The following is a 25,915-nucleotide window of genomic DNA, read 5'->3' as shown; positions in this document are numbered from 1 at the left end:
CATTCTATTCCTCACCTGTACCAGTGGTGGGTTGCTCCCGGTTCGGCTGAACCAGTAGTAGCAGCGGCAGGAGGCCTGGAAGCATGTGGAGGAGTGCACCCAAACCAGTAGTAAAAATATTTGCAACCCACCACTGACCTGTAGCCATTGCCCCCCCTCTATAACTTTTCCTCCATTGTTGAGGAAGGAGTACTGACAGGCCTGTCTTTCCAAATTTGATTTCTCTGAAGAGAGGAGGACAGGAGAAATGAATGTACTTCCTGCCTTCTGATTTTTCCTACTACCTCCCTTTGGTAGCATTTTCTAGTTTTGCATAGAAGGGAAGCCTCAGAAGTCTACTATTTTCTTCCCTTGCCATTCCAGATTTTCTTCCAAAAGGTCATTGCTCTCTTCTCAGAATCTTCTGCTATGGTTATGCTATCCGTTAATAGTGATGAGAAGGCAGATTTGATTCAAACAGCATACTGCTTCAAGGACTAGTGGTTTGACATTTTTTTAAATTATAGGAATAAATAGCAACCGTTCCCTTAAATGAAGGAAATGAAAAGAAATGATACCAAGCCAAACATTCCCAAAGGAAGGAGCTTCTAATGGTGTTACCTTCACTGAAAAACTCCCTTCTTTTGAAGCTGTATGAAACATGGGTTTCCCAGTACATTTGCTCAAGTGTGGTTGGAAGTTGAAGACTACCTCTAGTCTAGACAGTTCAGCCATGTTTTTTTAATATTCCATTTGTGCATTATTTTTATGTTGCTTTAATGTTAAATAATTTGATCATTTGGTGACGAACAATACGCAGAGTAATAGAGAACATCTATACTTATCAATAACCATCAGACTTGCACTACTTTGTACCCATAAAGAATATACTGTATTGTGCTAGAGCAGATGACAATTTGTATAGCTGCAAATATAAAGTGCTTTTTATTTAAACTGCCCTGATGTTTCTTTGATCGTTTGCTCCACTGTCTAATAAGACTTTAGATTAGTTTTAAAAGTACAATTGCAAAGCATAAGTTGGGAATGTTCTTTGTAGGAGAATTCTTGAACAGTCAGTGAAAAGCAACATGATAGCAAACCTCATCTATTTCCAAAATAAGAGACGGGTGTCAAGTCGATTCAGTTTCCAATAAAAGGCAGACTAAAACACTTCCATTATAAAGGGCAAGCAAGAAGAATAGTGCAAAAGAATTTGAATATTGTTTTTGCAAAAAGGATTCTTGCTGTTACAGCTCAACTGTCCCAGGAAATTCTCTGGAATTCTTTTGTTAGGGTTTCTAATGCTTCTGGTAAAGAATGACTTATCGGGAATTTTTGAATTCTTGTGAGCTTGCTCAATTGGTTCAATTCTTTGACTTTTGGATTATGTCTGACATTGTGCTAATTGGTTGCATATTTAATGACTTGCACGGTTTGTCCCTGAATATCAACCTTTTCCTGTAACTTCCTTTTTTCTCTTCTTTGTTTGATCAGGTTTCTCTTCTGGTTGAAGATTTGCAGCCATGGCTCTGGACAAATACCTGCTCTTTAACGTGAGTACCCAGATAGCAGCCTTCTGCTGTCTGTGGCCAGGACCTCTGACCGTCGACTGAAAGGTCTGACAGCCCATTCATCCTTTCGTCCTCTCCCTTCTAAAATCATCCATCCGTCCAGTCACCCATGTCAATTTGCTATGACATACATCAGCGTTGATGAGAGGCAGGAACACTCTCGGGTAATTTTGAGCTGCCAGAATAATCAGCTGTATGTGCAACATGGCTTCAAGGAGTTCTCAATTAGCAACACTCATCCCTTAAAGAACATGGACACTCGTATTTTCACTGGGGACTTTAATCCCGTAAATAAAGGAGGCAACAATGCAGGAACACATCTGTACCAGAGCATGGAGAATCTACACTGGGCCACGGTAGCTGATCCACACTGCCATCCTCGCTGTGGAAATGTAGACAATAAACTTGTCTTTCATTGCAAAGGCGCAGCCCACTCTTCCGGGTATTCCATGGAAGATTCTCTAACTCCCAGTTCACCTGAGCGTTACCGACACTTCTCCCTTCCATCAGAACAAGGGATCCCTTCAACGCAAGATATAGCCATTTCCTCTTGTACCAAAGTGCCTCCGTGGCTTCTTTCCTCCATAAGTGGGGATGCCAAAAAAATCCTGAAAGAAAAACTTAGAATTCACAGTGGTAAAGCTCCTGAGATTTGCAAGCCCCTCAGAGCTCATCCTTCTTTGAACGATTCGGTTGCAAGGGAATGTTCTCAATGCTGGGCCTGCCAGAAATACAAGAACGGTTGCTCCTCTAACTGTTGCACCATATTTGTGCAGCATGCCACTCCTGCCCATGCCCCCTGGATGGCATTAGAGGGGCAACGGCCTTGCTTCCATAGCAGGCTAACCAGCCCAGAAGACATCAAGCAAGAAGCCCAGAGAAGGTTGCAGATCAGGCGGCAGAACAGTTCCCCCAACTTGACCCTGCATTGTGCCCATGACAGTCAGAAAGTGATCAAATCCCAAACTATGGGATCATTAAATGGAGAGGGAGAGAGAGGAGATTGCAAAGGGGCTCCGGGAGAGAGCAAAAAAGCCAAAGAGAGGCTCTACATTCCAACTTTTGAAGAGTTCAAGAGGATGAGAAGCAAGGAAGCCCTTTTTCTCAATGGCAATTGTGAAGTTGTGAAGGACAAAATGGAAGGAACTCAAACGTTGGAGGAAAAAAGAAGTCAAAACCAGGATCACGTTAAAGGAGTAGTTTCAGCCATAGATGACGACGACGAGGTGTTTCATGAAAACAGCCAGAATGCTTCCAGGTTTATTGGCTGTGAAGAAAATTCATCCACGTGGGACAGAAGTTTCTGCCTAATAAATATGCCTATGGCCAGGGATAGGATTTCTGAAATCCCAGCATCAGAAACTGTGCCGGTTCCCATCTGTTCTAGCCCAGTCCCAAGATCACCTCTGCAAACTGCTGCGGCATTTAGGAAAGAGGGCAAGAAAGATTTTGTGGACGGAGAGAAGCAAGGATTGGATGAAAGAAATGTCAGGGAAACCCTCCATTGCGCTGGACAATCGCTGGTGCCCGAAACTCCGTCGTCTTGCTGCCCGCTGCTGTTAGAGACAACCGATATCTCCAGTTACGGAGCTAAGCTTCAGAAAATGAAAGATGAATTTATAGGTACTGCTCTGGACCTCATTAAAAAGAGGTAATCGTTGTTAGAGATCCTGAGGAATGTTAAGTCCGAGGGAACTTAGTAATTTCTAATACTTTTTATATTTGTATGCTGTCGAGGTGAAGTAGGTAGGTTTCAACTAGTGTGAAAATTGATGTCCTGGGTAGCATCCTTCTGGGCTTTTGGAAAGTTTCTTCTCAGATAATCATATAACTTCAACCCAAGAAGCAGGGTTGGTGTCATGTAAATTTATATTGTGTAAAACAAACAATGTTTTTGTTTCAAAGAAACAGCTTCATTGTTGTGCTTCGATGAGAATTTTGTACCGTGTTACTACAACTTAGTTCGCATTTCATGCCAAACCACAAAGAGGCTTGGCTTTAGTTTGGCGTGATGTGTAAACCTTGGCTTTTGGCTTAGCATTCTTCATTAATATACGTAACAGGTTAGCACAGTTTATGAACCCCAATTTTTATTTGATGCAGAAAGCATTTCCTTCAAAACTGATTGGAAAGAGTAATGGTGGGATTAGATCCTTTCCTCTATGTGGCATTTATTTAATTATGTGAGCACGTTGAAGTGACTGGAATTTATTACATGACTCTATCCTATTAATGCTCATGAGCTATGTTACACATAATACAGGGGGTCTCCATGGAGTAGGGGTGGAGGGATAAAAATGCCAAGGGGAACATGACCTGGCAATCAAAGCCCTGCTACTGTGTGCAGTGCACATAGCAAAGGGGATGGACTTCATTCTGACTTTTTAAAATCCCCCTGCAGAAGCTGCTGATGTGATGCCATGCTAGGATTGAACACTGCGAAGGAGCCTAGCTTCTCCCTGTCCTCTTCCTGTCCGTCAACGTGACAGTTAACATATCAGTTACCATTTAAACCCTGGAATGTAGTCAGTCTTAGCTATGGTTGGCAAAAACAAGCCACTTTATAAATATGGGTTTATTAGTCTTAACCAGTGTTACAATTGACTGCATTTTTGTGGGTCTGGATAACATGGCAAGTTTAAAGTTTAAAAACTTTCCTGAAACCTCCCAAATTGATTGGAGGAAGAAGGAGTCCCAGGAGAACCTAGAGAAAGGCCAATCTTATTCTGAAAACCATCAGGTCTCCCTTGCTCAGTCTGATCACTTGCTTATTCTACTTGAATATGCATTAGGTAAGGTTACACTAAGCGAGATCAATTTTTATCTTAATCATGGGGCATTCAGAGTGACATCTAGATTACTGTCACAGCCATATAAAATACTCTTAGAGGCTCCCTTTAGAAAATTTGGGGCAGTGATTCAATAATAGATGGTGCATGGACATTAGTGCTGAATTAGCAAATGTGCATATTTGGGACAAAAGAGTACATAAGGCAAAATGCAGTTTTTCTGTTGAAATTATAAAACTGAGTCAGGATTTTCTCAGAATTTAGCTGTGGCTATTCCAGCAATTTACAGCTCAAGGCTATAGAATTGGAGGTAATACTTAAGCAGCTATGTAGATTGTTGCTAGATTTGGGAGTTAAAACATTCTCAGGCCTCACTCTTGGTCTTTTGATAAGGAAGAAACAATTGGAAAATTGGAAATCTTATAAAAAGAAAAAAGAAAGAAAAAAGATACAAAGATATAGCTTCTGATCTTGTAGGTTTGCCTCTTTCTCTAAAGTTACATTGTGACTTTCTTCTTTACTATTGAATCCTTAAAACCGTAGATCATAATTTCTTCTGTTTTATGCAAAAGGTCCATAAAGGGTTTGCAGCCATCAATAAACGTAGATATTGTCTAATCAAGTAGGTCAATTTGGCCATCTCAGTATATTCTATCATGTTCACCACCATTCCTCTGTTGTAAATATAGCCATATCTTTCCATCTTTGTGCTTCAGTACATTTTTCTTTCCTTTTTCCTTTATGCATTTTCAATTCATTCATTCATTCATTCATTCATTCATTCATTCATTCATTCATTCATTCATTCTATATGTTGCCCATCTCTTTGTCCAAAGTGACTCTGGTACAAAATTTTAGTTTGTACTAAATTTTACCCTTGTTTTTAAAACTTTCATTAAGATTATATTTAAAAAATGAGGAAGTCTTGGGTTTACTTTAGTAACATGAGACAGAGAAATTGCTTGAAATGTGCCAGTAATACCAAGTATTTGTGTGCAGTGTCTTACTGGCTACTTTCCTCACATTGCATTTCAAACTATGGTTTGCTAAACAAGCCATTATGGTCTATTCCATACATAATCCTAAACCATCATCATGGTATATAAGCCAAAGTGGGTTTTGTTGTCTTTGGGTCTTCCGAAGATATATATAGTGATTGTGCGATCAACTGATCACACTGACACACAAGACATTTATAAGCTAAGGAGAATAAGACAGGAAAATCGCGTTGATGGTGTTGCCTAGTCTGTTAATGAAATGTTCAGAAACTAAATTGAAACAAGCTTGGAGAGCAAATCACTGCCAAAATACTCTATCTTTTTGAAAAAAAATATTTTAATGGGGTTTCCAATAATCTTCCTTTGGTTAGTCAATGATAAATACTTAATGTATTTGTTCTGAATCACACATCACATTTATCATCATAGAAAATTTCTCACAGAATTCAATTGATAGACCCTCTCATAAAATGTTGAATAGCAAAGAGCATGATTTACTGTTTACTATTAATAAATAGTAAAGAGCATGATTGAGGGGATTATTTGTTTGTATTTTAAAACTGAATTATATCTACTGCATAGGCTAAATCATTCTCAATAGTTTTTGAATCAGTTGCTGTTCATCTTCTTTTGCATACTGGATGAAAGTGTTCTGAGTTGTACAGATACTTGGAGGGAGTTATAGCCACCAAATCTGGAGTATAGCCAATTGGGGAAGGCTAAGCTAAGCAATGTAAATTCTGCAGGCAAGACTTGGAAAAAGAATGGTGAGTGGGGGAAGTATGGGGGGAGGGATATTAAATTTGCCTGCACTTTTTGTGAAATCAGGAGTCACTTTTTTAAACATTGTTTGTTCTATTTGATTTTTCCACCTTTATCTTTCCTTTTCTTTTTGCACTTTTTTCTTGTTTTTTTTCTTTTTTCTTTCTCATTTCAGTTTGATTCAGATTCTTTAGACTTAGAATAGCAAAGTTGGAAAGGACCTTGTAGGTCATCTAATCAACTCCCTGCTCAAGCAGAAGACCTTGTACATTTTTGACAAGTGGCTGTCCAGTTTTTTTCTTGAAAAGTTCCAGCATTGAAGCATCCACAACTTCTGAATGCAAGCTGTTCCATTGATTGATCGTTCTCAGAAAATTTCTCCCTTATTTCTAGCTTAAATCTCCCCTTGATCAGTTTCCATCCATTGTTCCTTCGGGTGCTTTGGAAAATAGGTTTTCCCCCTCTTCTCTATGACAGTCCTTCAAATATTGGAACACTGCTATAATGTCATCCCTGGTCCTTCTTTTCACAAGACTAGCCATTAAATGCTTCAATAAAAAATAAAAAAAAAATTCAAAAAGAGGAGGATGGAAGCTGGAATGAATCTCAATAAATGGGCAGAGAAGCAGAGCTTTATTATATCTTTCGGTGTACCTATACGGACTACCACATATACAAAGGAATGAGGAAAAATATATGAAGGTAATCAGGAAGATGGTTGAAAAAGAATCAGGCAAAAGGTTTTTTGGATTTAAGCAACATGGCTTTGTTACACAAAAATGGTCAAAATAGCCACTTATTTTATGATTACAAAGAAAGAGGGATGGAAAATGGTTGACATTCTCAGTCATCGAAATACCCAGTCTGTACAGCTTTGGACCAGAGTTCTGATGAATTCGTGCTACTGATCATATTGGTCAGGGCTGATAATGCATGAAATCAAGAGCATTTAAAAGCATTTCCTGGACTACCGTGGTAGAGGCAGATGGATGAAGAATGCACAAGAGATAAAGTACTTTTAAATGTTGGGCCAGTTAGATAGAAATGTACTTCCAGAGGAAAATCTGGCTGGTAGAGAAATTAATGCAGACGATTATATAAATAAATAAAGGACGGGGGTAGACCACTACAGCAAAAAACAAAATCTAGGACAGATTTGATAGTTAAACATGTTTTGGGGAGCCCTGTTTTCTGCTATATAAAAGCCACTTGCAATGCTTTGGTATAATAAGAGGCTTACATTGGTTCATTTATAATCACCTCAGCTTTTTTTCTAGTTAGCATCTTCCTAAACTGATCCCACGCCAGATAGTGTATCTAACCTTATTAATTTTTTTCCTCATCCTGAAGTCATCAGTTTCCTTGTTCAGTTACAACATTTGGTGATCTAATAGAAGATGAGAGAATTCTTGATGAATATATTTTATTCTCCTTATGTACACTGAGAGCATATGCACCAAAGACAAATTCCTTGTGTGTCCAATCACACTTGGCCAATAAAGAATTCTATGACGTAGATGAAAAAACAGTTGGCCAGAAGAAGTAAGAGAAGGAGATGGAAGAAGAGAGAGAGAGGAAAAGAGAGAGGGGAGGAGGAGCAGGGGGAGAGAGAAAATTTATTCAAATGGAAAAAAGTTTCCTATATCATTCATTAGTTGACCAAATGGGCCAGCAATTAAAAGCATTTCCTCTCTTGGGCATTCTTTATTTGTCTGCAAGTGCTATGGAAATCTACCAGATGCCGTGTAGATGCTCTGGACTTCAAGAATCATCATCTTCAATAACACCAGCTTTTGGAGCTTTAGTGCAAAGTGTTGCCTATTTCTCTCCTAGAACATTGGATAACCTTCTAGGACACAAGTCCTCTGTTAGCTAACTATGTTAGATGACCTCATTGCCAGCTAGCTTATTTCTAGGCACAACTGGAGATTATGCCTGCAATTTGAAAGGGCAGATGCTTTTATTATATCAAGAAACACTCCCTCATAGATGTGCTTTCTCAGCAATTAAGATGTATAAAAGAGGGTTTTCTTCCAAATCCAATTGATTTATTTTATTGAAAGGCTAAGCAGGTTTCCATGAGCGACACAGCACTTTATGTTCCAGATTCAGCTAATTGGGGGCATATATATGCCACATGTTTTGACTTCCTTGTTTTGTGAAGATCTTTACTTTTCAAGATCGATGCGTCTTTTGGCTCTACTCTTCTGCATGCATGTTGGAGGTAGTACCCTGATATTATACGTTTTATGCAAAATGCTTTCAAAAATAGTAATGATATGGACACGAGTCTGTTTTAGATCCTTTGAAATGAAAAAAAAAAGATTTGAGTCATAATTAATGAGGTACTTTTAAAAATACCCAGATCTGCTCCCAGCAGTCCCCAGATGACTTGCAGATATATCTATGCATATATTAATTTAAATTAATCAATGGAACAGCTTGTCTCCTGGAGTCATGGCTGCTCCATCACTGAAGGTTTTCAAGGAAAGATTGGACATCCATTTGTGCAGGATGATATAAGGACTATAAGGAGGTTGGACTAGAAGACCTCCAAGGACCTTTCCAAGAACTATGATTCTGGATAAGGATTTTAAAATATTTTATATACTAAGTTATAAAATTAGAAAGTATATGGCGTGTTTTTCTACTTTGCGTGGATTGCTTTAGCGTTGCTTTATTTTGTGCAATTCTAGCACAATAATAGTATCTCCGGCTTTTATGGATCTTCTCTAAATAAAATAAGCATTCTTTGCAGTGGATCCTTGACTTCCATTAAACCTTTTAAAAAAAAACCTACGGATAGTCCTTGACTTACAATCATTCGTTTAGTGACCATCCAAAGTTGAAACCGCATTGAAAAGAGTGATTTATGATCAGTTTTAAAACTTACAACCATTGCAGCGTCCCCAACGGTCACATGATCAACATTTGTATCCTTGGCATTTATGTATGACAGTTGCACTGTCCCGAGGTCATGTGATCACCATTTGTAACCTTCCGAGCTGGCTTCCGACAAGCAAAGTCAACGGAGGAAGCCAGATTCACTTAGCAACTGTGGCCAAAAAAGGTTTTAAAATCACTTAACTGTCTTACTTAGGAACAGAAATTTTGGACTCGGTTGTGGTTGTAAGTCGAAGACTACATATGTATGATTTAGTCTTGGCAATATTTTAGGGTACATTGAATACTCAAGTGGGTGAAGATCTGCATGAAAATGATTAAAATATTCTATAGGAATAAACAAGAGGGCATCGTTCTACCCGTAGCTATTTGACATGGAATAAAAAAATACTGTATTTTAATTTTTTTTCTCTCTTATTCCAAATATGTTTGCAAAAAGGAACGATACATCTGAATCCTGTTAATAAGTCAGTAGAGGATACACTTCTAACATCTGGAAAGGCTCTTCAATATTTATTGAAATAATAAATATGAATTGAGCCAGTTCGATGCAGAAGTTAAGGTCCCAGGATAGAAACTAGGGAAATGTGAATTCTAGTCGGGTGGCTTCCAAAATTTTTGCTCAGTTGCTGGGTGGCCATGGTGGGTGTGGCCTAGTCTGCCTCCTGTACCACGGGGGGGGGGGCATTTTCATCTTCCCCAGGCTCCGGAGGCTTTCCTCGAGCCCCTGAGAGAGCGAAAACTTCCTTCCCTGGGCTCCAGAGGCCTTCCGGGAGGCCCATTTTTTCTCCTCCCCAAGCCTCCACGCGGGCCTGCACTTACCTTGGATCCAAAACGGGCTGCATGGAGACTCCTGGGAGGGGCATGGTGGGGTGGCAGGGGCAGGCTGGGGTGGGATTTGGAGGTTCTCTGAACTGGCCATAACGCTACCTACAGGTTCAGGCTGGAGGAACACATATTAGGTAAGCTTGCTGCCTTGAGTTTTTTTTTTTTTAAATTAAAATAAAAAAATCTAAATGTAATGTAAAAACTGAATATTTATTAAGCTTTCCTATTATTTCTGCAGTTCTAATCTGAGTGGTTCCTCTCTCTTACCCTTAGTCTTCCATGCCTTGGGCCTTGGTACACTCTTTGCTCATAATTTATGGATGAGAAATTATACGTGACATCTCCATGATTTAGGGGGCACTTTGTAACGACGGAACAGAAGAGTTTCTTCTTTCTCGGGATAAATAAAATATCCGAGAGTAACAAAGGAAGAGAATATGAGCTAGTTTGTTACCATTCTATCTTAAGGGGCTTACCTTTTTCAAATTACCATAATTTCAATTAGCAATATCACCAGAGGTACATTGTTTAAATAACCTGCACAGGAGGGAGAGATAAAGCATTCGCTGTTTCCTCAGCCAGTACAAATAAATTTACATTTTGAATACAACTATTTGTTCCCTGGCACAGTTAATTAGTTAAATGTAAATCAGTGATATCTTTCCAACTGAGTATTTTGTTCTCTACTTTGTGAATGGTATTAATTGGATTCTGTCCCTTTTCTCACAGCTGCACTGCTGAAACTACCCTTGATCTCCCTTCCCCCAAATCCTGTGAAGTTCAGAAAGCAAATCACACTTTTGTGGAAGACTGTCATCAATCCACAGTGAGTTACTTGGCTTGGGCAACAGGTCACAAATGATAATGGATGCATCATGATTTGAGTGAAGTAATTTAGACACTTGCATTAGACTCTGTGATGCAAACTATTTTCCAGTGCACCAAAAGGTAAGATAAGAAACAATGGTTGGAAACTAACCAAGGAGAGAAGCAACCTAGAACTAAGGAGAAATTTCCTAACTGTGAGAGCAATCAACCGATGGAACAACTGGCCGTCAGAGGTTGTGGGTGCTCCATCACTGGAGGCTTTTGAAGAGAGCCATTCATATGAAAGGGTATAGGGCCATGATCAGTGGTGGGTCCTAACGGTTCAGACTGGTTCGGCCAAACCATAGTGGTTTGGCAGCCTGGTTCCCCCGGCCCCAGCGGCGTCATCTTGTTTTTCAGTTCTGCGCATGCACAGAACAATTTAAATTGCACTGTGCATGTGCGTATAGTGCACCTCAAGCATGTGCATGCAAAGTGCGCACATGAGCAAACCGGCAGTAGTGCCTGCCGGGACCCACCCCTGGCCACGATGGTGAACCCATGGCACGTGTGCCACAGGTGGCATGCAGAGACCTCTCTGCGGGCACGCCAGTCGTCGCCCCAGCCCAGCTCCACTGTGCATGCATGCCCATCTTCTGCCAGCCAGCTGGTCTTCGGGCCTCTGCTGTGCATACGTGGGGGAGAGCGCTGGGGGTGGGGCACATGCGGGGGGTTTGCACACCCATGTGCAGGAGGCAGGGGGACACATGCATTATATTATAGGTGTGTGCAGGCGCTTTCAGTACATGACGACAAAAACTGGTGTAGGATCTCTTGCTTGAGCAAAGGGTTGGACCTGAAGACCTCTGAGGTCTCTTCCAGCTCTATTCTATGTTCTAAGTACTAACTAAGTACTAACTGATCTCTTTTGAGCATTTTGATACAGATGTCATCACTTTGATGTGATCATGGACACTGCTGCTACCTGGGCATTGAGGAGCAAATGAAGAAATATGCATTGCAATATTGTGATGCAAACTCTTCTCCTTTTATGACCCCATTACAACATTGAAATCATGCATATCCAAGGGGCAGACTCATGTTCGGTGAATTTGACAAATGATAACTTGCTCTGTGTAATTGGCTATCCTGTGTAAAGCTTTCTTCTGACTCCATTTCTTTACCTTCCAGAGCGCCACCTCAAATTGCCGCAGATTGAGTTCGGGCATCTCTTATGAAACTCCGGTCTGCACCAAAGTTCAGCGGGAGTGTAGACTACGGCCTCATTTCAGTGATCCAATGCCAACAGATGCTGTAAAGAGAAAACAACTGGAGCTGAAGATAGCTGCAGTGGCCCGACATCATGCCCAGAAGCGCCGGCAAGAGAGAGAATCCAGTAAATCTCACCTTTTACTCCTTTTTTTAATAACAGTTGTCGTGCCTAGATGGCAGCATGTAGTTGACTTTGGTTGATCTTGAAAACATAACAAGAGCCGTGGTGGCGCAGTGGTTAGAATGCAGTACTGCAGGCTAACTCACTGCTCACTCCAGGAGTTCGATCCTGACTGGCTCAAGGTTGACTCAGCCTTCCATCCTTCCGAGGTGAGTAAAATGAGGACCAAGACTGTTGGGGGCAATATGCTGACTCTGTAAACTGCTTAGAGAGCCTATGAAGCTGTATATAAGTCTAAGTGCTATTGCTATAACAGTTTTCAAAGATAAAGAACTATTCGTCAGCACTTGATTAATATTTGGGCTGCAAACCACTGGAACCCAGAGTTGTAACCTAACTTGGGAATTGAAGAAACCATCTGAAAAAGACAATGTCAAATGAATTTCTGCACTGTTGTCCATCTGTCACCAGATGCTGAGCACAGAAGTTTCGTGATCTCATGAAATGTTTCACCATTAAATGATTGAAATGGTTTTAGATTTAATTTCATGGCTTCACACACACCATTTAGAAGTTTGCATTACTGACCTTTGCTGTAGAGGTCTACAAGAGGGAAAAAAAACATAGATGCAATTGACTTGACACTACTTCCTGCCCTTTGTAACAAACCTCTAGATCAGGGGTGTCCAAACTTGGCAACTTTTAAGACTTGTGGTCTTCAACTCCCAGCATCCCGCAACCAGATTGTTTTAAAGTTGCCAAGTTTGGAGACCTCTGCTCTAACTCAAGCAGAAATTTTGCACATTTCGACTAGGCATGTTCTGGAGTTGCTCCTAGTCTAGTAATTAGAAAGGGAAGATAATGCCATCACAGTGTCTAGGAGGGGTAAAATCCAGCCAGTTCTGACAGGTTCTGGAGAACCGGTAGCGGAAATTTTGAGTAGTTCGGAGAACCAGCAAATGCCACCTCTGGCTGGTCCCAGAGTAGGGTGGGAATGGAGATTTTGCAGTATCCTTCCCCTATCAAGCCACGCCCAAGCCACCCCCACAGAATCGGTAGTAAAAAAATCTGAATTTCACCACTGGTGTCTAGCATTTAATCTTATATAGAACAAGAGACAAACCTGAAACAACTGGTTCTACAGGAGCCCTTGGAGCAAATGAGGAGTCTACTTACTAGGATAAGGAAGAGTAAAATTCTTTCAAAGATGAGTCATGCAGCAAATGAGAGTTTTCTTTCTTAGTGGTCAAATTAAGAACAGAGGGGTTGATTTAGAATCGGAATGTAATTTTTGATTGCAAAAGTAATAGAATTTGATATCCACCAAGCATTGTATGACTGTCCAACCATGGATGCTTATCTACTAGGAGTTTCATGAAGGTTTTTGTTGTGTTAAGTTTCTTAACTACAAATATTGATAATTTTAGCAAGTCACAAAGCTATTGGAGTGTATTTAGTTTAATAATGGCTGATTCTCTTGCCCAACTTTCATAGTTCATTTAATTTTCTAAAGAAATGGGGTTGGTTTAGAAGAAGGGTCCCCAACCTGCAGTCCATGGGCCAGCACCGTTTTGTGGCATGGTAGAAACTGGGCCGCACAAACAAGTGAAGACCAATCAATGGGATTCAGGCAGTACATGAAACCACACCCCCTCCAGTCTGTGGAAAAACCTCTCTCCACGGTATCAGTCTCTGGTACCCACAACGTTGGGGCCTGCTCATTTAGAGAGTGGCTGACATTAGCTATAGATAACATGACAAAAATATATTTTCTTCTACTTAATAGTAACAATAGAGATACTCTAAGGTTGAACTTGACTCCTGGTGAATTCATGGACACATCTTTGCAATTTTCTTCTTAGACGCATTTCATTTCCTTCTTTTGAGAATTGTTTCCACCTTCCTCATTTATCTTACAGTCTTAAATTTTCTTGATGATGTTCCCACCAAAGTAGTAAGCTTAGTTTCTGAGCAGAATTATTCAGGTGATTTACAAGATTCCAGTGAAAATAATGCGGCATCATTACAGGAGAACCTTTTTATTGCTAGACAGTGATGTCCATTCTTTTTGCTTCTCTGCTCAGGTCCAGCACTGACTAAAGCCACTGTCAACTATGGAACCAATGTTGATGAGAATCACCATGTCCTGAGCAGCTCCTTTCGTTCCAAACACCGCTGGAGCAATGTCAGCAGTCTCAGCGCGGATAGTGGAATTGCTGGTGGGAATGAGGAGAGAGACAATGCTGACACCACTATTGGAGGGGTGCCAAGGATTAGGTCATCCAGGATGGAACGAGCTGATAGTGGTATCAGCCAGGTGTTGAGTAGGAAGTGGAGGAACCGGGCATCAGAAACATTAACATCTCTACAGGCATGGGAAGCCCATCAACCTTGCACTGACTGTGGTGGCAGAGATTTTCCATTGGAAACAGATGTCCAGAATCAAAACAGGAAACAGGCCATTCTCTGTGAGAAGTGTCTGAAGTGCAGGACAGAACGGAAAGAATCAGTGTTGGAATTTGTCAACACTGAAGCTAGCTATGGGGAAGACCTACGCATCATCAAGGAGGAATTCTATCTCCCCATGCAAGCAGCTGGCCTCCTAACACAAGAACAGCTGTTGGTGGTTTTTAGCAATATCCAAGAGCTAATTGACCTCAACGAAAACTTTCTGGAGTATCTTCAAGAAGAAATCGAGCAGGCTATCGAGCAGGTAGTGTGTGTGACTTCAAATCACAATTCCTTTCCCATTTGCAACAGTTAAAGTATCTCTTGCAGTATTTGTTTCTGAAGCATGCTACTTAATGGCACTCATTTAAGAATTACTATGTCCAAAGCTGCTTCACGTGAAATGTTAATACCACTTTATAATGCCTTGGTAAGGCCACACTTGGAATACCGCATACAGTTTTGGTTGCCATGATGTAAAAAAGATGTTGAGATGCTACAAAGAGTGTAGAGAAGAGCAACAAAGATAGTTAGGGGATTGGAGGCTAAAACATATGAAGAATAATTGCAGGAACTGGGTATGTCCAGTTTAATAAAAAGAAGGACTAGGGGTGACATGATAGCAGTGTTCCAATATCTCAGGGGTTGCCGCAAAGAAGAGGGAGTCAAGCCATTCTCCAAAGCACCTGAGGGCAGGGCAAGAAGCAATGGGTGGAAACTAATCAAGGAGAGAAGCAACCTAGAACTAAGAAGAAATTTCCTGATAGTTAGAACAATTAATCAGTGGAACAACTTGCCTCCAGAAGTTGTAAATGCTCCAACACTGGAAGTCTTTAAGAAGATGTTGGATAGCCATTTGTCTGAAGTGGTGTAGGGTTTCCTGCCTAAGCAGGGAGTTGGACTAGAAGACCTCCAAGGTTCCTTCCAACTCTCTTATTCCATTTATTATCTTGTTGACATCCGATGTATTGAGAACTTCAGAATTCTGGGAAGATGTCCTCCAGATGTTTTACTGCAACAAATGTATCCCAGAATCCTTTCTGCTCATCTATCTTGAATTCATAGAAGAGGCACATGAAGTATGCTTCATCGGCTCTCAATTTAGTTAATTGAGCATCTGTTCTTCCCTATGAAGTCCACCTTCATTTCCCAAACTTCAATAAACCAGTTGTACTGTGACATCTGCCATCAGTTACCAATATGAGCATATTTCTTTTGGCTAAAGGAAAACGATGTTAATAATCTGTGAAGCTTCTAAAAAAAGCTAACGTAATGTAAAGACCACTGCCTGTTTATATTTTGTAGTTCATTATTGCCTCTGAAAGGAATGAAAACCATATGCAGATAGTTCTCAACTTACAACCATTTGTTTAGTGAATGATTGTCAGCATTGATTAAGTTGATTCACAACTGTCCCTCACTTCACTCTTAGAAGCAGCATCAATTGAACAAAATTTGGGTGTTTGGCAAATGGTGTGTGTGTATGTACTGTATTTTTGGAGTATAAGACGCACCCTCCCCCCCAAAAAAAGAGGGTGAAAATCTGGTTGTCTTATACACTGAATACAGCCATTTTTGTCCTTCCGAGACCCTGCCCCATGCATCCTGTTTTTGCAAAAATGGATGCGCAGAGGGTTTGGGAGGCCGTAGAGTGCTCCTGGGGGTTGGGGAGGGCATAAATGAATTAAAATGGACCAATTTTTCACAAAAACTGGTGTTTTTGCCCTCCCCAGTCCCCAGAAGCACTCTGTGGGCCTCCCAAACCCTCTGCACATCCCCCTTTTTGGGAAAAATGGACCCATTTTCGTGAAAAATGAGCCTGTTTTTTGCTCGTTTTTGTCCTCCAAAGCCCCCAGGACCACTCTACAGGCCTCCCAAACCCTCTGCATGCCCCATGTTTGTGAAAAATAGGCCTGTTTTTCACCACCACCCCCCGCCACCTGGGTTGCGTTTTTGCCCTCCCTGGCCCTCAGGAGCACTTTGCAGGCCTCCCAAACTCTTTACATGCCCCCTTTTTCACAAAACCTTTAAAAAAAATTATTACCTCTTCAAAATCTTGGTGCGTCTTATAATCCGAAAAAAATGATATGTATGTATGTATTTATGTATGTATTTATTTATTTATTATCTGGGAGATTTATGATAGTTACAGCGCCCCAAAGTCATGTGATCGCCCTTTGCGACTTTCCCAGCCAGATTCTGACAAAGTCAATGGGTGAAGCCAGATTCAGCTAATAACTGCATGATTCCCCTAACAATTGCAGTGATTCAGCTAATAATTGCAGCAAAAAATGTCATAAAATTAGACATGACTCACTTAACAAACACCTTAGCAACAGAAATTCTGGTCCCAGCCGTAGTCATAAGTGGAGGACTACCTGTAATTTCCTACAGAAATTCATTTTCTCAGCACCATCCAACTGGGATAGTTTTGCCTCTGAGTGAATAATTAAAAGAACCTTAGCTTTGCCAACAGTTAATGAATGAATGAACATTAGGGTGGTTGATTTCTTAAGTATTATTCAAACCGCACTGTAGATTGACCGTCTTTCCTGAAGGCATTCAAGGTTATTTATAATGGATTGGAAAGGCATTTTGAAAAGAAAAACATTAATTATGTCAATCTGTAAGCCTTCTTGGTTAACCTCAAAAGTCAGTTCAGACAGGGATGATTATTTTAAGACTGGCAAGCACTTTGGGAAAGAGCTTTCATTTAATACTAGTACACAGTTGTTGCATTTTTCCCACTCATACAACTAGGGTTAGCTTAGGTCCCAGGTATACAAATCTCTGCTTTAATTTTTAAGCAACAGATCGACTCTCTACAAAATTGGGAGAATTGCTGGCCAAATTGAATTGGGTAGGGCAAGGAACTTGAAAGCCTTCAAACACTGTTAAACTATAAGCCTCGGCCAAACAATTAACATGGCTAATCATGAGGGATCATGGGAGCTGTAGCTCATCAACAGCTGAAGGGCCACAAGTTCTTTCTCTTCTGGAACAAATAGTACTGATCCAGATAGACAGATGGTCAGAGAGAGAGAAGTGGGGGCATAGTTCAGGCTATAGCCAAATTTTATACTTGTTTGATTCTTGGCAATTCCAGGTAAAGCTGGAAAAAGATCCTGAGAAATTTCTTATAACTGGGCAGTGCTGGATGAGATAGCTCAAAGTATATATTAAGAAGTTGTATGTATTTTTAGTAATGAGAAAAGGGTTGTCCTACACTCGATCATACTCCCACTAAACAGCTTTGGAGGAAGAGGAAGAAGAGGAAAAGGGGAGGAGGAGGAGGAATAGAATAGAATAGAATAACAGAGTTGGAAGGGACCTTGAAGGTCTTCTAGTCCAACCCCCTGTTTAGGCAGGAAACCCTACACCACTTCAGACAAATGGTTATCCAACATCTTCTTAAAGACTTCCAGTGTTGGAGCATTCACAACTTCTGGAGGCACATTGCTCCACCAATGATTAATTCTTCTGTCAGGAAATTTCTCCTTAGTTCTAGGTTGCTTCTCTCTTTTATTAGTTTCCACCCATTGCTTCTTGTCCTACTCTCAGGTGTTTGGAGGAGGAAGTTTTCACTAGGGTTATGACAGTCCCATGAAAGATATGAATGCAACACATATCTTCAAAGGGTTATAGCAGATACATCCTTCAGAATGCTGGACTGCTTCAAAGGTTCCCTCCCTACAGATGTTTACTTTTGGTGCCTATGAATTCTTATATCCTAGTGATAGGATCTCTACGCATTGGATCATAACCTTTATCACAATAAAAGGAGATCCCAATGTAGAAAAAGATACACATTTGTTTCAGCCGGTGAATGGTAAGGCAAGGAATGGTTTTGAATGTCGAAGAAGTTGAAATTTATGAATGAGCCCGTCTGCCTTTGTGAATTCCCATTTTCTCATTCCATGTTTAGAAGTTTTCAATTTATCATATCCATACAAAAGAACTGTATGGTCACCTGCTTTAGAACATTGTAATTGTATTGTAAACCACATTCAGATCTTATTATTTTATCTGAAGTCTTTAAATCCAACAGGTGGTCATTAAATTTTGAGATATCCAACAGAACTGGTCCTTTCTAAAATGTCTCCACTTCCTTTAATCCTCAAATATGTCTCCTGTTATGATCCTATATATCAGCCAAATCAAGTCTAATGTCTGTAATATCTTTTTCCAGTAATGAATATCAAGTTTATATTTCAGAGTAACATAATAAGCTTTGCTAGCACTCTAGGCAACCTCTGCAATTTGATAAGAGTTTCATTTAGTTGTTTAAACCAAATCAGATGATCTTAGCTGACTTATCCCTATGCTACTTTTAGTTCCTGCTTGAGCTACTTTACAGTATTTAGATTTCCTATTTTGTCAATTTCAGAACATTCTTAACAGTGCTGGATTTTTAATGCTGTATCCGAATATCCCCAGACACTGCCATTTTGTTTTTATTACAAGTGTGGCATGCTAGTTCACCTGCTTTTGGTTTATTCGCGTAAGCCTTAGTTTCTCTGCCTTTTGGGGAGTCACCTTCCTTAAGCATCTTTTTCTAACTAATATTGCCAATTAATGGAAAGTGAAAATGATCAGAAAAACAAATTGGGAGGAGAATAATCAACTCAACATGCCGTCTTCTCCCCATTCATTGTTCATCCTTCTGTATTTCTCTTTCTCTTCTCCCTCTTGTCCATTGGCAGGGTGATGATGACCTCATGACTGTGTGCATTGGTGAAATATTCCTGGAGTTTGTGAACATGCTGCCTGCATTCCAGACATATTGTCTCCAGCAGCCATCCTCCGTGAACATGCTCAATGCATTGGAAAAAGAAAAAGAGTTACTCAGGTGAGGATGGTCCCAAATTTTAACTAGGCAGGAGGTTCAAGGAAGCAATTGTGCTTTGGGGATGGATAAGTTGATGAGTTTTTCCAGAGAAACTCTTGTACACTAGAGCTGAGGAACAGATGTTTCTGAGCTTGCACTAACAGAGACATGTTGGCAACTGGAATAATGAAATGGCTTTACTCACCTATTGGTCTCCCTGAGTCACTAAGAGAGCCAGGTTTGTGAACAGGTAGTCTTCAACCTATGACCACAATTTTTTTTGCTAAGAATGACAGTTGTTTACTGAGTTTTATTTCATTTTATGACCTTTTTGCCACAGTTGTTAAATGAATCACTTCAGTAGTTAAGTTAGTCATAAGGTTGTTAAGTGAATCTGGCTTCCCCATTGACTTTGCTCGTCAGAAAATCACAAGACATGATCACGTGACCCCGGGATACTGCAACCGACATAAACACATGCCATTTGCCAAGTGTTTGAATTTTGATCCCATGACCATGGGGATGCTGAAGTGGTCATAAGTGTGAAAAATAGTCCATAAGTCACTTGTTTCAGTGCTCTTGTAACTTTGAAAGGTCACTAAACAAATGGTTGTAAGTTGAGGACTACCTGTAATGAGTGGTGGGTTATGACCGGTACGCCCTGGTACCGGGAGTACCAAGTACCGTTCCGGTATGGTGCTCTGGAGGGCCAACCCTCCCGCCCGCTCTCCTTACCTCTATTTGAACCGACTGGGGCATTTGCGCATGCGCACGGGGCATGCGGCACCTGCATGACTCTCCGCCGAGCAGCTGGAGCGTCACAGGTAGTGGGTACGCATGCGTGCGCTGTGCATATGGTGGACACCCGACCCCGTTGCAGCGTACCAGTTGCAATGGGAGCCGGAACCCACCACTGCTGTAATGGTTCAGGTTAGAAACTGGGAAGCCATGAGTTCGAGCTAAGCCAACTGGGTGATTTTGAACTAGCCCCCCTCTCTCAACCCATGAAGAAAGCAATAGCAAACCAATTCAGAAAACCATGCTAAACAAAAGGCAGGGACTAGTCAGCACTTTGAGTCAACACTGAGTCGGAGGTCCAATGAAAGTCACTAAGACTATTACTTGGCTAAAACTTGAAGAGAGTAACTGAAAGTATTGAGCCAGCTTAAGGTTTTATTTTAATTCATTACTCCTGAGGTAAAAATTTGTAAGTGCAGCAAAATTAATTCTTGAATAAAACTACTATCTTCTGTGAAGGGGAAAAAAGAGAAAAAGTATTTGATAGGAAGGAAGGTGATGAAAAACTATGATTAGGAATTTAGTATGTTCTCTAGAAATACAAATTTTTGTCCAAAGTATGACTTGATAATAAAAGCTACATTTGCATACCCTTGGCATTATTTAGCAGCTACAAAATGGTAAGTGTTAGAAAACTAGTCCTTGGCTACCAGTTGAATAAGTCAGATTTAGGAAATTCAAAATTCTAATTTTTGAATAGTTATATTTAATAGTTACAATTATTTTCAGATGGAACAAGAAGCAAAAATATATATTTGAAAGAGAATAGAATACAGTATGTTTATGAAATTCTGGAAATTAAATTGTAACAACTGTTTCAATATTTAATCCGCTGCAATTTTCAGTATTGTTATTCTACTGGACCTTTAGAAGCAGACCTGTGCCAGGGGTGGGCCACTGGCACAGGTTCAGTTGGTAACAGCAAACTTTATCTAACCTATAACATGATCCTAAACGTTGAAGACTCTACCCAACTAGTGCATTTAGCTTCTTTTATTTTGACAAAAACATGGGCTATATCTCCTCCATTCGATAGAGTTGGAAGAAATAAATGCTCTTGGCCCTTACACGTTTCTCCATTTTCATGTCTATATGTGAGACATTTTAGAAAAATGAGAATAGGGAACTGATGTGCAAAAGGGCAAGATTGCCAAAGTCCCTCATGGAAGGCTGGATGTAGTAATTTACTAAGCTAGTAAAACTAGGTGCCCTCTGTCATGTACAAAGGCAATTCAAATTGTGATTAAGTAAATCTTTATTTACTTAGGTAAGTGCTGCCCATTATACCTATGAATGGAAGGTTAATTCTGGGGACGCAGCATAATCTATGCTGCATTCAGCTGTCTTGTCCAAAACATTTGCCTAAGTCTGTGTCATAATTTGGCCAGCCTGCTATGCTGCTATTATGCAGAAATGAAGTACTTTGCTTCCGTAGATCTTCTTTGTATCTCTGGTAGGTATGAATCAGTAGGGTTGACATTTCGATCCTTGCTCCATCTAAAAGATGACTCATGATAAGATTCGGTTTCTGAGTAGAACTCCTATTTTTTTATTCCATGCTACATAATTAATATAATGAATTAAACTCTGAAGTAGGCTGAGTCCAGCAGGATGAGTGGAAAAATAATTCAGTTCCACCAAGCACCAGCATAATGCATTGTTAAGGCACTTGGTCACTAGAGATAAATATGTTTTTGTTCAGCACAAAAGACCAGGTCCACATGTGAGGGTCCAATTAAACTGATTTATTGCTAAAAAGCCTATATACAGGAATCTTCTCAACCAATGGTTAGCACTGGGAGTTAGATAAGGGTCAATGAAATTCAAGGAGGGTTGGACTTAGTCCACTTGTGACTACATAGGAATTCTAGGCTGTTCCCTCTTTTAACTCCACCCCCAGGTTTTCCTACAGTTTTTATGCATGAAAAAGTTATGATTTAATCATTTCCATGGTCTGCAGGATATTCCTCAATGTTTCTCAGAATGACAACACCGCCCTTCGTCGCATGAATCTGAGGTCCTTCCTCATAGCTCCACTCCAGAGAGTCACCAAGTATCCCCTTCTTCTGAGCCGTATCATCAAGGCCACTATGGAGTACCACCCAGATTACAGCAGTCTGCTGGAGGCCAAAAGCCGCATTGAGTCCCACCTGGAACACATCAATATGAAAACCAAGCAGGAAGGAAATTCGTGGACCTTGCGCTCCTTCCGCCAGGACAGCAAGAAGAACAGGGAGGTGATCAACATTGAAATGAGGGAAACTGCTCTCAAAACGATGGGCTGGCTGCGGGAAGAAACACGGTTTGTGATGGAAGGCCCCTTACAGCTGGCCCAGCCACCTGATGGACAATGGGTGAAAAAGGGCAGCAAGACGTTAAAGTTCCAGAAGATGCAAGTTCTCCTGATGGTCAACATCAGGCGTGCATCTGAGTCCAGTTTCGAACTGGGGGAACCAGGCTCTGTGAAAGATGCGGTATTGGTCCTTATTCGGGATAAGAACAATGGGAAGTTCAGTTTGCTCAGGGAACCCTTGAGACTCAGCAATTGTGTGGCCTCTGTGGATCCCGACTGCGACGACACATTTGAACTGCTTGAGATAAGACGGGAATCCTTCATATTTCGAGATGGGGACAAGGCACGGACTCATCACTGGTTTAGGCAGATCAGGAGGTACTCTCGGGAGCTGGGCTCCTGGAAGAAGCGGCGTAACGCTTTGCCCAATATCATGATAAGTGCATCTCACAATAGGTCATGAGAGGGGGCTGCCCAGGAAATGACTTGGCCGAGCTCTGAACCTCCACTAGGCCTGCTTGAATATCTCTTGTCAATACAATTGCACAACGGATGAACTTCAGCTATCCAAATAGCATTGGTGCTACCTATGACCACTATCTACTAGGAAGAACTTTCTGACAAGTGCTTTGTAGTGCTGTTTTCACACCGCAGGCTTAACTAAGTCAGGTAAAGGCACAGTGCACGTATTCACGCAACATGGTATGCTCGGTGGGTCTTAACTGTGGTTAGGCTTAGCAAAATGTGCAACCCAGACCATTGGTCAGTTCATGGTTTCACATGTGTTGCGTGATCCCAGGAAGTGGAAAAAATCAGTAAGTACCAGGTTGAGCATGCGGTGTGAACCACAATCAGTGTTTTTAAATTCTAGGGGGGGGGGAAAGAGTCCATATTTAAACCTGTTAAATCTTCTCATCACCTAGATCCTAACCTAGAAACCTCAGTGTGGAAGCTTAACCTGAATATACACGTAGGCAGAGTGTCCTCTTACAGCATTCTTAGTTCGCAGCTAATACAGAATCCTCAACGCCAGAACTTCTGAGATTAGATAACGCAGGACACTTAGATTTGATCACCGATCAAATCCTCTTTTTCAGCTGGAGTAGTTCTGTTCACACAGAAGCACACTTTTGGGAAACCCTGACTCTCTCTTTAGGTCTGCCACCAACTCAATGTAAGAATTCTAGCCTCTTTTTCCCGGGGCCTGCGTTCCCTTTGAAAAACACCAGAGGAATAAGAACAGAAAGGCTCCGTGGAAGTAAAACTGCCGTGCCTATTGTCGTATTGAGAACCAACCTATCATTTACAAAGCTGGTATCAAGAAAGAAAGAACTTACTTGCCTGAATTTCCTATACACAGCTAGTCCTTGATTTAACGACTGATTGTTTAATGAACATTTGGAGTTGCAATAGACTTGGAAAAGGGGCTTTAAGGCCCATAAAACAAGTCCAGCCATTGTAAAATGTTGCTCCCCTGTGATCACATCGCCACGTTTTAGGTGCTTGGCAACCGGCTTACAACCGATTGCAGCGCCTTGCAATCACATGACCACAATTTGCAGTGGTTTTTACTAGTTTTCGGCAAAAACGCCCAAACCCCTCCCATTTGGGAGACAAGGTCCAAATGTACGACCGCATGATTCACTTAATGGCTGTTATAAAAATGTCTGTAAAATTGGGTGCGGTAACATGGGACTAAGACCATCATGACTTATGACCAAAATTCCGGTCCCCATGGCAGTCATAAGTAGAGGACTACCTGTAAGCACCGAACAAAATATGCGTTGTTGGGGATTGTGCGTGTATGAAAGGATGAGAGGGCAGCATTCTGCTCTTGGCCACCAGCCTAAGAAGTAACCAGATGAGGTTTTCATGTGGTAGAATGTCAAGGTCCAGATTCTGGATCCAGTAGGAATGTTTTTTGCACTTCTTGTAATAAATAGGTTTAACAGCAGTGACAACAAAACCAGTGTTGTCTGACGGAGGGGATGGGGGCAGAGTGGAAGAGGGCAGGCCTTTCAGGTTTGTGACCTATTGGGGATAATAATCTTCTTGTATGATAAATGGATAGCGTTGGCATCAGATCTAAGGAGCAGGTCTCTAAGAAATATTGAACTAATATTGTTAATATTGTGCAGATAAGATGAAGAATGTTTGCGATGTGACCCTGCATGACTGTGCTGCAGAAAGGCATCCTGGGACCATGTAATAGAGATTTCATTGTACGTATAATAGCGTTAGGTAACATGCAGGTCAACTTTAGAGCAGTATTAATCCAATAAGAGAGAATGTTTAGACAGTGTCATTGTTTTCACATATTAGCTTGCTATCCCAGGAAATACTACCTTTAGGAGTTGTTTTTGCTTCTAGGAGGGTTTTATTTTATAAAGAAAATCTATGCGTTTTGTCCTCTTTTGCTCTCGAGACCAAGTAGGTGCCAGTTTATTGAATTTTACATTGCACAGAATGCATGTAATATGTAAGATGGAAGGGAAGCCAAATACACATTTGACATTCAGCCACAACTATTCCTGACTATCTAGAGAATCCTGCGGATAAGCAATAGCTTCTTTTTAAGCACTAGTGGACTTATTTGTAAATGAATTAAAGAACGACTGTAGAAATCCAATTCTGTATATATCAATTCGTTCCGAACTGTCTTCTGCTAATAATGTTCAGTCAGTGGTGGGATTGAGCCAGTTCGCACCTATTCGGGAGAACCGGTTGTTAACTTTCTAAACAATTCGGAGAACCGGTTGTTGGAAGAAATCTTAATTTGTTTTTTTCCACTTTACAGGGCTAATCCTGTAAGGAAGGCAGGAAGAAAACATTCTGGTGTTGTTACTAGCCTAATCTTTATTGTCCTCGCTTACAGAAACTGCCTTTCCAGTTAACCCTATTACATTTTAACAGCTAAGACGAAGCACCCATCAACGTGAGTGACGTTGAGTTGGCCACGACCACCCAGTCACATGACCACCAAGCCACGCCTACCCAGCTGGTCATTAGGGCAGAGAACCGGTTGTTAAATTATTTGAATCCCACCACTGGGTTCAGTCACCTCTTCTAGTTGGTGACTTAGCTACATAAAAATATGTATTTTTCAATCTGTCACAACAAATTCTAGAGATTAACAATAATACATTTTAATACCTTTTTATTAATTGTTGTAAATATTTTGCACCGTCTCCATATGCTTCTCTGCATCAGGATTTAAAATGCTTGCTGTTGAATATCTGTCATTCTACACTTCCTAGCGGTACTTATCTTTCTTCCCAGCTATTTCCAAGCATGGTCACTAGGAAAGAGGAATAAACAGATCCCAATTTATTTGTTTCTATTTTGTAAACTATACGGGAGCTGAAATTATCTAGACAATTTACAATAAAGCCCATTGAAAATAAAATTTGAATAAAAATATATAAATAAAATCCAATAAGATTTGGATTTTAGAATGCCAGCTACTTGCAGTTTGGCAGATTGAATCTCACCAGGCTCAAGGTTGACTCAGCCTTCC

General features: G+C 40.7%; 1 protein-coding gene across 1 annotated transcript; it reads left to right on the top strand.

Moving 5' to 3' along the window:
* Positions 1–1,672: 1,672 nt before the first annotated feature.
* Positions 1,673–25,021, top strand: LOC309393002 (uncharacterized protein; the record flags this gene model as incomplete). Its single annotated transcript, XM_081954714.1, has 6 exons — positions 1,673–3,201; positions 10,561–10,657; positions 11,830–12,034; positions 14,116–14,744; positions 19,183–19,328; positions 22,066–25,021. 6 exons carry the CDS (start codon positions 1,673–1,675, stop codon positions 22,859–22,861), a joined length of 3,402 nt encoding a protein of 1,133 aa, XP_081810840.1. The 3' UTR covers positions 22,862–25,021.
* Positions 25,022–25,915: the final 894 nt, after the last annotated feature.

The sequence above is a fragment of the Natrix helvetica genome, assembly GCF_964273705.1.
Source record: "Natrix helvetica genome assembly, chromosome: 1".
NCBI classification, from domain to species: Eukaryota; Metazoa; Chordata; class Lepidosauria; order Squamata; family Natricidae; genus Natrix; species Natrix helvetica.
Note: the sequence above shows the minus strand (reverse complement) of the source record. Positions and strands in the feature narration are given on the sequence as shown.